This window comes from Ipomoea nil, unplaced genomic scaffold (assembly GCF_001879475.1).
Source record: "Ipomoea nil cultivar Tokyo-kokei standard unplaced genomic scaffold, Asagao_1.1 scaffold0600, whole genome shotgun sequence".
Classification (NCBI taxonomy): domain Eukaryota; kingdom Viridiplantae; phylum Streptophyta; class Magnoliopsida; order Solanales; family Convolvulaceae; genus Ipomoea; species Ipomoea nil.
In genome coordinates, this window is record NW_017617028.1 from 282,287 (window position 1) to 296,147 (window position 13,861).

Below are 13,861 nucleotides of genomic sequence, written 5' to 3' on the forward strand. Positions count from 1 at the left end.
TACTCTTACATGTGGGTATTTGGTTGTTTGTGCTTTCATGTTTTGCGTCCATATAATCGAAATAAGCTACAGTTTCATTCATCTCCTTGCGTTTTTATGGGTTACCCCCCGTCTTATTGTGGCTATTGTTGTTTAGATACTAACACTAACAAGGTTTCTATCTGTCGCCACGTGCGGTTCAATGAGGTCGTGTTTCATTTTATTTCTCCTATTTCCTCGTAGGTTCCTAAGCCACGGTCCGAATCTTGGGCCACTGCACCAGTTGTGACGAGCCGAGAGAATGATGTCTCGGCCACTCTTGTTGATGGCACTCGGCAGGTTGAAGAGCCCGTGCTGGTCACGAGCAGTCCGCATCGAGTGAGCGGATTGTCTCGGACCAGCAGGTTGAGCAGTGTGGCAGACCGCGCGGGCGTCCTCGGCGATCCACTCCGCCTCCTCGGTCGCATGGCATGAACACTCATAGCTCGGGTCCGCATCAACATGTTTCCTTAACCACTACTTCCACCTTGGTGTTTGAGCCTACCTGTTACTCTCAGGCAGTCAAGTTTCCTGAGTGGCTTGATGCAATGGACGCAGGGTTCAATGTCTTGGTTCATAATCATACATGGCGTCTTGTTCCTTCTCAACCAGGTATGAATGTTGTTGGTTGCAAGTGGGTTTTCAGAACCAAACGGAAAGCCGGTGGTTCAATAGAACGTCATAAAGCACGGTTGGTGGCCAAGGATTTTAATCAGGTTCCTAGAGGACTTTTTTGAGACATTTAGTCCTGTAGTTAAACCCACTACGGTACGTCTTCTCTTATCTTTAGTCGTATTGCGTGTGTGGTCTATTCGCCAGTTGGATATTCACAATGCTTTTTTGAATGGCGAGCTAGCTGAGACCGTTTACATGCGCCAGCCACCTGGTTATGAGGATCAGTCATTACCTGATCATGTGTGTTTGCTTAAAAAATCTCTCTACGGTCTCAAACAGGCTCCGCGTGCATTGTTCACAAGGTTACATGATTTTCTAGTCTCTGTGGGCTTTGCGCCCTCAAAGACTGATGTGTCTCTTTTTATCTATTCTCGTGATAATGTTCATCTTTACCTCTTGGTGTATGTTGATGACATTTTGATTATGGGTTCTGACTCAGACCGTGTTACTACTCTTATTGATAAATTGGCACTTGAGTTTAAAGTTCGTGATATGGGTGTGCCTTCTTTCTTTTAGGGAATTGAAACTGTCCCGTTATCTGGTGGTATGCTTTTATCTCAACAACGGTACATGAAGGATATTCTCAAACGTGATGGCATGGTGGACTGTAAGCCAGTGGTCACGCCTGTCTCTGCCGCGAAAACCGTCGACGATGTTGCCACTCCCTATGCCGATCCAACACAATACAGAAGTCTTGCTGGTGCTCTCCAATACCTTACGGTAACTCGTCCTGATATGTCTTACGCTGTTAATCTCTTGTGTCAACATATGCATGATCCCACTAGTACGGACTAGGTCTCTCTAAAAAGAGTCATGCGATATATCAAAGGCACCCTGCATTTTGGTTTGCGTATTTCTCGGTCTGCATCGATGGGTATTCACGCCTATTCTGACTCAGACGGGGCTCGCGATTCGAATGATCTCAAGTCTACTAGTGGTTTTGATGTGTTCTTGGGGAGTAATCTTATATCTTGGGTCTGTCGGAAGCAACGGACAGTGGCACGTTCTTCAACTGAAGTAGAATACAAGGGTCTGGCTGATGTATCTACTGAGGTTATATGGTTTGTTTCTCTGCTACACGAGATCGGCATCCCTCCAGCGTCCCCTCATCGACTATGGTGTGATAATTCGGGAGCTACTTACCTATGTGCCAATCCAGTGTTTCATGCCCGCACAAAGCACATTGAGATTGATTATCATTTTGTTCGTGATAAAGTAGCCAAAAAGGAGTTGGAGGTGCACTTTATTTCAACCAAGGAACAACTAGCAAATATCTTCACCAAGTCTCTTTCGTCTATCGGTTTTAATTCTCTCCGTGACAAGCTCAATGTTTTGGCTAGCCAACCTTGTGCTTGAGGGGGAGTATTAGGACTATGTTATCCATATTAGACTAGGACTATATTATTCGTGTTAGACTAGGATTCTATCTAGTACCTATATATTCGCTCTCTGTACTTTCAAATATTACGATTGAATACAACACAATTATATTCTCATCAAATTGTTCCCAGGGATGTGCGAAACATTGGCTTCCAAAATGTTTGCATTATTTTTTGTTGAAATGTATAGTTGAAATGCAGAGCTAAGGTCTAAGAATCAACATAATACAGAGTGTGATCACACAACCTTCTGCATCTCCTCGACTTCACTGAAATCATAGATACTGTCAAACTTCACTGATTTTCCACTCTTAATCCTTTGCATAAAAACTAACATCAATCCCAATATAAAACTAATAGCAGATGCAAATATGAAAACTAACGGCATTCTCATTACTTTGAGAACAGGTCTTCCCGTGCAGTCAGTGCGGCATACACCATTAGGTATGAATAAATGCATCACACAGTGTTCGAAAATACACCATTATGTGTGGTGTATTTTTTTTTTTGTGTTGCATTTTTTGGCATTTCATTCGGGTGTATTCTCGAACACTGTATAGTGCATTTATTCATACCTAATGGTGTATGCCGCACTGACTGCACGGGAAACCCTGTTCTCACAGGAACCAAAATCTATATATATATATATATATAATCACCATATGCTTTAGCAAATCTTAATTAATTCTTTGTTTCAAATTAATATCTATCTTAAATAAAAATGGTTGAAATTTAAGTACAAAATAAAAGAAAATTTTAAATTTTTTAGGGAGCAAATGTGTGAACTATGCGTCAGATATATTCCAATAGAAGCAAAATGGAACAGCAATATGAACGAGATTAGGTTCAAACTCTGTTTGATATAGCATAAACCGGCAAGTGTTATCCAACTTTTTGAAAGTCAATTAACATCACTAACTAACATAGAACAAGTTTTGATACACTTTAATATAAGTAACATGATCAATATCGTGAATAACTGTACGACGTGTACGTTATCTCAATTCAGTTTCTATTCCAACTGTTTTTGTGCCATTAATGATGTGCCAACTTTTGATTCTTAATTTACTATACATAAATCTTCTTTATGTTATTATTATTATTCCTAGTATGATACCCGGATGAGAGTGGAAGCGATAGATTAATTCAATAACAGAATCAGAATACAAATATACTCTCTTAGAGAGAGACCTAAATAATAGGCTTAAGACTAGAACAATTATTCTATGCTATAATATACAATAGAATAAATATAATTAATAAACATAGTCTAACACTCCCCCTCAAGCGCAAGGTTGGTGGCAGACGACATTGAGCTTGCTACGTAAAGTACCAAACCGGGCTGCTGGAAGCGGTTTAGTGAAGATGTCCGCAAGCTGATCTTTAGTCGAGACAAAGTGAACCTGGAACTCGCTGGAAGAAACTTTATCCCGAACAAAGTGGTAATCCACCTCAACATGCTTGGTGCGAGCATGGAACACAGGGTTTGCACAGAGGTACGTGGCTCCAAGATTATCACACCACAGTGCTGGTGGCATGGAAGAACACAGACGAAGCTCCCGTAACAAGGACACGATCCAGGTGACCTCAGCACAGACATTGGCTAACCCCTTGTATTCAGCTTCAGTAGACGAGCGAGCCACAGTCCGCTGTTTCCGCGAGACCCACGAGACCAGATTGGTCCCCAAAAACACAGCGTACCCGCTTGTAGACTTCCGATCTACAGGGCATCCGGCCAAGTACGAATCCGAGTAAGCATGAATATCAGACGACACAGAAGGTGAAACACGGAGACCGTAGTCGAGGGTGCCCTTAATATAGCGGAGCACACGCTTGAGCAGCCCCCAATGATCTTCCGTAGGAGTATGCATAAATTGGCACAGACGATTGACCGCATAGGACAAGTCTGGCCGAGTGATGGTGAGATACTGCAGGGCCCCGGTGAGACGACGGTAATGAGTCGGGTTGTGAAACAGATCAGTGGACTGACTAACAGGCTGTGTCACAGCTGCGGGAGTGGCTAGTGACTTGCACTCGGACATGCCTGCTCGTTGAAGAATGTCCCGCATGTATCGACGCTGAGTCAGAATCATGCCATCTGGGGTGGTAACTGTCTCTATGCCAAGGAAGAAGGCCGACTTTCCCAAGTCCCGGATTTTGAACGCCGTGGACAGCCGATGCAAGAGAGAATCAATCAAGGTTGTGTTATCACCCATCATGATAATGTCGTCAACGTAGACGAGTAGGAACACACGGGAATCCCTTGCAGAGTAGTGAAAAAGGGACACATCTGTTTTGGAGGCAACAAAACCTGTCACAAGCAAAAAATCATGCAAACGATTGAACCAGGCCCGTGGAGCCTGCTTCAACCCATAGAGTGAGCGCTGTAAGTGGCACACATAATTAGGATGATCCGGATCTTCGTAGCCTGGAGGCTGCCTCATGTAGACAGTCTCGGATAGATGACCATTTAAAAACGCGTTATGGACATCCAACTGACGTAGGGTCCACCCACGGGATACGGCAACTGATACTAGATGAGAGTGGAAGCGATAGATTAATTCAATAACAGAATCAGAATACAAATATACTCTCTTAGAGAGAGACCTAAATAATAGGCTTAAGACTAGAACAATTATTCTATGCTATAATATACAATAGAATAAATATAATTAATAAACATAGTCTAACAACCCGTGCAATGCACCGGATGAATATTGTTCATCTTATTGGGTAATTGTGTAAAAAATTTAAGAGATGATGTAATATATAAAAAGTTGGAATGGAAATATAAAATCGAAAATAGAAACAGTAAAGAAATTACTTTAACATACAATATAGAAAAATAAGAGTGACAAAATTACAAATTATTGAAAACTTTGTGGTATATATCACGTTGGTTGTTGATGTATAGATCTATTATAATTTTTTGAGTACTTTTTAGTTGAATGAACGTAGACATAGCAACCTGGTTATATCCTGGAACGTATTGTTTATGGTTGTGCATGTTAGTGTTGATGTAATTTTTCTAAATCTTATTACAGTTTCCTATCATTTCAGGCTACTATTGGGTTAATACAAAAGAGAGAACAAGCGAACCACCATTTTCACCAAAAGATTAGTGGTTTCTAGTGCTAACAGTTTAATAAAAAGACATAGATCATAGACTACATGATATCTACAAAATATGTTGTACTATATTTATGTTTTTGAAATGAGAAATACTTTTGTTTTGATGAAAATATTTCCTCTTTGACCCAATGGTGCATGAAGATGTAATCTTCCTCATGGTCTGTAATCACAATGCTTACCCTTTTTGTTTTGTGATGGAATGTTCTTAGTATTTTCTGCCACCCTTTTGTTTGTAGATTCAAATCTTAAGTTAAGGCTTATTGAGAAATGAGTAATTAATGGCTAACCATAATTATTCCCATAAACATAAATATTTTATGGGAAAACAAAATATGCATACTGGAGTAATTGATTTTGATTGGCTTAAAAGTACATGTTGCACTAAAAATAGATAGAAACCAAAAAAATCCTCACGAATATTGTATTTTTTTAGCCTTGTAATTATCAATGGTAAATGATTAATGAAAATAAAATATGAAAAGTATTAATATTCTATATATTAAAATTAAGTTGAATATATATATATATATATATATATATATATATATATATATATATATATATATATATATATATATATATATATATATATATATATAATGCAAGCTACTGTAATTTTTGTCCGGTAAATAAATTAAGTTTAACGAACTAAATTTGAAAATATTGCAATCTACTATACCTAATAATTATTATATATTTTGTTTAATTTTGCAATGAAATTAGAGATATATTGCAATCATGATTTTGTTTAATAATTATTATTTTCTATGTAACTAAAATGAAACTGTAAGTTTTCAAAAAATAAAAAATAAAAAATAAATGAAATTATAAAATTACACAGAAAAATATATTGCATAATTGGAATGAATTTTAAAAAGTCAATTATTTGTATAGTCGGAAATTGGAAACGAAATGTTGACACATAGTAGCAGATTCAAAAGTCTGTTTGAAAACAAAATGTAAGCTATACTGAAAATGAAATTACAATGAAATTAAAGTAGGATGCATTGGTTATACTATTTGTGAACAAAGTTTCTCTTCTTTCACAATCGCATTCATCTTCTTTCCCACAACATTAGTAGAATACTGATTATTCAAAGAACGTTTCACTGAACGCTTAAGTGGTTCAACTTCATCAGCATCAATTTCACCGTCATCCTTGGATTTTTCCTTTATGGGTGATGAGGACGGTTTTCACACATCCATCAAGTATCAAATCACAGTATAGAGTTTAGATATCAATCCACTGGAGATGACTCTTGTAATGCTAGGAATTGATGTAAAGTGGAGTTAAGCACAAGCTAAAACTATTCTTTTAGAAGCTAGACCTATTGGTAAGGAGTTGGTTTGATATGATTAGGCTAATAATAAATAAGACAAGCAAAACAAAGGACCGGGATTTGGTTGATTCAAGCTAAGATGCCAAATATTGTACAAAGGATTAGGGAATTAAATCAAGGCATATGGTAAGTGAGATGCGCAAAAGTGTCCAAATACCACTATCGTAGCTATTTGGACTTGCAACCTCACATTTGAACTCCACTCTCGTGACAATTCAACCCAAGGATGCCCAAACACGAACACAAGGCAAAGATTCCCCTTAACACCCAAAATACTCTCGTATTGGGCATTAAGTGTGTGAATGTGTGGCTAGTGTACAAGCTCTACTCTCGTAGCAACAAACACACTCCAAATCAAGCATATACTTAGGATCCAACAATCATACACAAATTTCTCAACAAACCCATTTCACACAACCACCCTAGATCACCCAAATAATCCCCATTATGCAATACAACTCAAATATGCATCAATAGCAAGAAATCAAACCAAATCCAAGTCCTAAAACACTTAGCTACTCATAATCTAAAAATAGATACACAATATTGAAAGAGTAATTGGAAGCATAGATGAAAAGTAAAGAGAAGAAATAATAAGAAAACTTCTCTATGGAAGCTTTGAAATCCAAGATTTGCAATGTTCTTGTGCTTGAAAATGGAAAGGTGCCACAAATCTACACTAGTCTAAGCTATTCTAAACTAACCCTAACTAGAGAAATGAAAAGGAAATGAAAGATGTAATGAAAGATATGTTTTGGGGTGAAAAAATCCTCTTAAAAGGGGTCAAAACGCGCTGCAAAAAGTTGCAGAGGGCTGGCCACGGGCGTGGCTTCACCCGTGGCCACAAATGCAGTGTGTACTGCCCAGTGAGGCCGTGGCCACACCCGTGGCCACCAGGCAGTGTACACTGCCTGGTTGCCACGGACGAAATAATCTGTGCACCTACTTCAACTTTTAGGCTATTTTTCACCCCAAAAATTTTGAATTAGAATTTTTTGTCTTCATCAAAGTTGTAGCACTTGAAGTTAGCTTTTCAATGATATAAAAATCACTTGCTTTGGACACTCCTAGACCGAGATATGGTCAAAATACGGAGACAGCGCCATTCTGGGTGAGAAATGCCACCTTACTATCTTTTGCTTTGCCTTTCCATTGAATTGCCTATATCATCAAGACCACTAAGGCACAAATATTTGGCACATGAAAGAGTGTTGTTCAATCTTCTTTTCTTCGTTTTTCCTCACAAAAATATCCTCATGCTATGATGACTTGAAATCTTGATCAAATAACTCAATGTTTGGCTCAAAACATCATTTTCTTGTCAAGTCACCTAAGCACAAACAATCATTCCATAAGTTACCAAATTGGCTCCATAATATAATGATTAACCAGTATAAATACCAAAATGTGCAAGTAAAAAGCATTAGTTTTAGACATTCATCAATGGGTGTAGTGACCTCATCTCCAGAAGATAAATCCTTGAAAACAATATTAACAAACACAAATTAAATATGATTCAAATTAAACAAATAAACATAAATATAGTGATTACTAAATTAATCATGGGGAATATTACCACTATGTGGTTGTTTTGCATGTTGTGTAATTTTAAACAAATACCTGATTCCTGTGTTATAATTAATTATGATTGAAATTCTCAATGTGTGTGTTTTTTTTTTAAATAAAAAAAAATTGAAATTGGAGTTTCAAATATGTAAATAATTAAATGTTATAAATAACATGATTCTCTCGCATCAAAGACTCAGGGACCTTTGAGATAAGTGTTGTATCACAGTTGAGTTTCATTCATTACTGTGAAAAGGCCAAGATAACTATTCCGCTGGTTAGATTTCACTTGCACTTTAAATAGGACTTCCTTATCCACAATCATTTGCATCTCAGGGGGAAGTTCAATTGCATTACCCTTCATGATAAATGGAAGTAAAATAATAAACATATCGATTTTATACATTATTTTGTAGAATGCATGAATCGGATCTTGTATTTGTGGTGCGTAATTTTGTATCTCATGCATTTGTTGCAATGATAAAGTTTTTAATAGAGTACAAATGACCCTAAAAAAAAATAAATTCATCAACTTGAGCCTTTTTTATTGTTCCATGTATACACGTACCCTAAATTAGCAAAAAGTAAAATTTTTTGATGGAAATCTATATTATAATAGAATATGAAATACATGAATATGTGTTATATAACAAACATATTAGCATGTGAATTATAAAACTAAAATTAAGAAAAATATATATTGGGATTGAATATATTATGAAATAATCTATATATAAATAGTATGTAAATTAAAAAGTATTAATTGTGTGTATGTTATGTTATAACTAGTGTGAACTAATGCGGTTAAAATTTATAACATATAAATGAAATATATTTGGGAATTCAACAAAAACAATATGAAAATGGTATATTACAAATAGTTGCAAGGTGATGGTACTAAAAAAAAGAGAACTGTACAAAATTACAAATTATTGAAAACTTCATGATATACAACATTAGTGGTTAATGTAGTAGTTGAACTTGAGTCTTTTACTATCAATATTTTGAGACCGTGTGGATTGTTAACCCGAGATGCAGCTACGTACAACTGACCGTGTACAAAAACCGGTTTCTTTAGTATTAAACCAACATGAGTCAACGTTTGTCCTTGACTTTTATTTATGGTCATTGCATATGAAAGCATCAATGGAAATTGCCTTCGTCGAAACTTGAACGGCAATCTTGGATCAGAGGGTGACATTGACATTCGGAGGATCAACACTTTTGTACCTTTGTTAGGACCAGTCAGTATCTCGCCTTCAATAACATGGTCTGCTAGCTTTGTGATTATCAACCGAGTTCCATTGCACAAACCAAGAGAATGGTCAATATTTCTCATTAACATTACTGGTGAACCGATTTTCAAAGTCAAGGTATGATTTGGTAGACCTGAAACCCTAATGCAGTTTAGAAATTTCGGTGTGTGTACATCTGCAAATATACCGTTGTCGCCATCGGCTTTGCATACTGCGTCTGAACTATGGTATGACCTGCTTTCGGCATTATGCAACTCAGTCATATAGTCATTGACTGCGTTGACCACATCTAGCGTTGGTGCGAAAATAGCACGACCTTGCAGGTGCTCGGGGTCAGTGTTTCCATTTGCAAACATAGGAAATGTACTGTGCACAATTGTTTTAATATCGTCCCCTCCGGATGACAGTAACATGTGCTTTGGTATTTCAACCTCTGCGAAACCATCATTCCGCCCACCCAGCTTTCCATCGCCGACATTAGCAATCCAATCAGCAAATTCTTGTAACGCCTGCCGGTTTCCACCGTTGGGTACCGAACCTAGTCTGAGGTTTTTAGTCAACGTTAAAACTTTGCAACTATCCCATAGATATGATGAATTTATGGCTAAAGACACAATATCTTGCCGTGTACCTTTTGGAACTACTGGAAGGATTTGGCGAAAATCTCCACCCAAAACAACTATTTTACCACCAAACGTCTTCATTTCACTATGAGGGTCTACAAAACGCAACAAATCTCGCATAGTTCGATCTAACGCTTCAAAGCAATGTTTATACATCATGGGAGCTTCATCCCAAATTATCAAACTCGTCTTTATCAACAATTCAGCCAAGTCACTACCTTGTTTAATGTTACACGTAGAGTCTTCATTTATTGCAATAGGTATTGCAAATCTTGAGTGTGCAGTTCGGCCACCTGGTAACAACAAAGAAGCTATGCCACTTAATGCGACATTTAAAATGATCTGACCTTTGCATCGGACTGCAGCTGACAACGCTCTCCACAAGAAAGTCTTTCCTGTTCCACCGTATCCATAAAAAAAAAAATAAGCCACCTTTATTGACTGCAATGTCTTGGATAACAATATCATAAATGAGACTTTGTTCTTTAGTTAGTTTGGCACACAGCACTTCAGTATCTTCCTTCAACTGTTCACGGTTGTAACATAACTCTTCAAAAACCAAACGATTTTGAAACAACCTTGAATTATCAGTAGTTAGTATTGGCATGGGAGGGTAGTCTTTTAAAGACTTATTTTGTTGCCCCAAAAGGTTTTCCAATTCAAACAATCCAAAGTTCTTTTTCTCTTCCTCTGTTAAGACCAAATCTATTACGATACCAACAAACAGATAGTTATAATTATAACCTAAGAAAATTGATGAAAAGTTTATTATATCATAAAAAAGTTACATTACCTTGTTGTTTTAATATTCTTCTTTGATAGTGTTGAGCATCTTCACACAAATGTTGCCACACTTGATTCCAAACATTTTCGGGTCTAATAATTGAGGAGGATGTTAGTATAAACAACAAATAGCTTCCTCAATGAATGTGCAGTTGACCAGTAGCTTGCTTCATTTATAGCATCAATGTACTCTTTATCATCGTTTAGCAATCCATGAGCATAACATGCATCTCTAAAGGTCAAGTACTCAACACCGTTAACTGTCCTAATATCTTGGAAACCTTTTGGACCACGGACTATGTTCAATAGACACCTCAAATAATATATTTCACCTGAAGCTGGTGGTACATAGAATATTCGACCAATTGAGAAACCCTTCTTTCTTGGATGCCATTCACGGATGTCCTTTTTCCACACAAATTTGGTAGGCATCTCAATGTAAGTTAGTAAGCTCGCTTCTTTGAAATTTTGGTTGGCTACAAACCGTGCATTAAACATACTTTGCCCAACGGTCTCTCTATTGAGGACATGATCAATCATATCATCGTCTTGGAAAACAACTGATTGGCAGTCAGGCAAGTGAAAGCTTAGGCGCTCAACCGGGGGAGTTCTATACAGGACTTCAAAGCTAAACAACCTCTAAGCTGCCTCGCATGCAGAGATGTATCTGCAGTCATAGTACATGTTTATTTCATCAACAATCTCATTACCAGCTTCATCCATCGTAGTCTTATAAAACTCAGCAGTAACACGGTCGTTGCCCATGTTGACATACTTGAATAAGTCATTACTACAGAAATGATATACTACGTCTCTTAATAGAAGGCGGTTTTTTAAATAACCGTCTTCTATTATATTTTGTTATACTACAACACATAATAGACGGTGGTTTTCTAAATAACCGCCTTCTATTATATACTACGGCACATAATAGACGGCGGTCTTTAAATAACCGCCTTCTATTATATACTACGGCACTTAATAGACGGCGTTCTTTAAATAACCGCCGTCTATTATATACGTCGTCACTTAATAGACGGCGGTTGTTAAATAACCGCCTTCGAATATATATATTTACGTCACTTAATAGTCGGCGGTTTTAAATAACCGCCTTCTAATATATATTTACGTCACTTAATAGACGGCGGTTTTAAATAACCGCCTTTTAATATATATTTACGCCACTTAATAGACGGCGATTTTAAATAACCGCCGTCTAATATATATTTACGTCAATTAATAGACGGCGGTTCTTAAATAACCGCCTTCTAATATATATTTACGCCACTTAATAGACGGCGGCTTTAAATAACCGCCGTCTAATATATATTTACGTCAATTAATAGACGGCGGTTCTTAAATAACCGCCGTCTAATATATATTTACGTCACTTAATAGACGACGGTTCTTAAATAACCGCCTTCTAATATATATTTATGTCACTTAATAGACCGTGTAAAGGTAGACACGAGCTATTGCATAATATAGATATATTATTACTATTATTATTATATTATATGTATAATGTAAAATTAGAAACAAGCTATTGATTAATATAGAAACGTTTAGGTAGGGATTTTTTATTCTAATAATATTAAATTAATATTTTTCTTTCTTCCGATCCAATCTCGCGCACCACACAAGCTAGACACGCCGTGTTCCGCCGTAGCCCATCCACAACGCGATCACCACGCCGTCTTCTCCGGTCACCCTTGTCGCCGGGGCTTCTCATCTCGTCGTCGCCGGTCACACAGCTCCAGTGCACTCAGCGTGTGAAAGCTCCGTCGTCTCTTCTATTCTTGCCGTTTGCGTCGCGTCTCTTCTCTCTTCTCGCGGTGGCCGTCGTCTCGCCTCGCCGTCGCCATCGCATCTCCTGCGCCGTCGCAAGGTATTGCCTTAATTTTAATATATATATATATATATATATATATATATATATATATATATATATATATATATGACACATCTTCGGTGCCATATGATGATTGCAGATGTGGAACCCATATGTCTCTTTTGGTTTGAAATGGTTTAATTGTTATGAATATATATACCTACGTATTGACTGATTTAATAAATTGTTTATACGAACCCTAGTTTTATGATTTTAATTGACTAGTATGAACCCTTATGTCTCTTTTGGTTTGGAATGGTTTTATATGAATGGGAAAATGCTGAGATGTTAGAACGATACAGATTTGCAGAAGAGGTTGGATCTCTGGGATCTGTTCTGAACAGCATGAGGGAAATGTTAATATGAATCCTGATGCATGTTTTTCAAAATGCATGTTTTGTTTAGTTTTATATTATTATATTAATTCTATGTTCTAAATTTGATGTAGTGCCCTACACAATCCGGATCTTCAGAATGTGGATATTATGTGATGAAATATATGTTTGATATTTTACAAATGGAATTGGATGACGATGGATTAGACAAGGTAAGTAATGATCACTTCAATATATTTTTTACGGCCATACTTATTAGATTTAGTTATTTTCATTATACTAACTTTCTAACTTGAGTTTAAATTTGTAGATGTTCGATAATACTGAAAGCTATTCACTAGAAGAAATTGATGAGATGAGAAATTTATGGTGCCAAAGTCTTGTAGATTATTGGATTAGAGCTACATAATTATGACAATGAATTAGTATTGGTTGTGATTGATAATATATATCATATTGATGTATTGTATGCATTTTGATGCAATTGAATTGCTTTTTATTACCTATGAAATTTGAGATTTACAAATTTGTAATAATACTGGAATTATTGTATGCATTTCGATCAAATTGTGCAGCGTTTTATTGTATTTGATATTTGATATTACAGATTTACAAACTGGAAAATAAAAAAATTTTGAAATAATTTTTCAAAAAATAATATAAATATTAAAAAACATATGTATAGGCGACGGTTGTTTTTTTGAACCGCCGTCTAAAAATATTTTATAAGGTTCAAATGATATGTATAGACGGCGGTTCAATGTTAGACTATTAAGTATTCCATTTGACTATATATATAAATTTATAATAATCTTATTACAATATATTTGTTGAGCTTCATACTATTTGATACGTTGCTAAAT

General features: G+C 36.5%; 1 protein-coding gene across 1 annotated transcript; it reads right to left on the reverse strand.

Moving 5' to 3' along the window:
- Positions 1 to 9,032: 9,032 nt before the first annotated feature.
- On the reverse strand, positions 9,033 to 11,537 carry LOC109174309 (ATP-dependent DNA helicase pif1-like). Its single transcript, XM_019323548.1, has 4 exons — positions 11,483 to 11,537; positions 11,105 to 11,332; positions 10,422 to 10,733; positions 9,033 to 10,282 (listed from the first exon to the last, which is right to left on the reverse strand). Exons 1-4 carry the CDS (start codon positions 11,535 to 11,537, stop codon positions 9,033 to 9,035), a joined length of 1,845 nt encoding a protein of 614 aa, XP_019179093.1.
- Between the last annotated feature and the right edge of the window lie 2,324 nt (positions 11,538 to 13,861).

Bases quoted from the DNA above. Each gene is read 5' to 3' on its own strand.
- LOC109174309 (XM_019323548.1), bottom strand. From the start codon at position 11,537: ATGGGCAACGACCGTGTTACTGCTGAGTTTTATAAGACTACGATGGAT. The intron at 10,734-11,104 runs GTGAAATATATT...CAATTTTCTTAG, and splicing joins CTATGTACCACCAGCTTCAG to GTTATAATTATAACTATCTG. The intron at 10,283-10,421 runs GTGGCTTATTTT...TGTTGTTACCAG, and splicing joins AGACATTGCAGTCAATAAAG to GTGGCCGAACTGCACACTCA.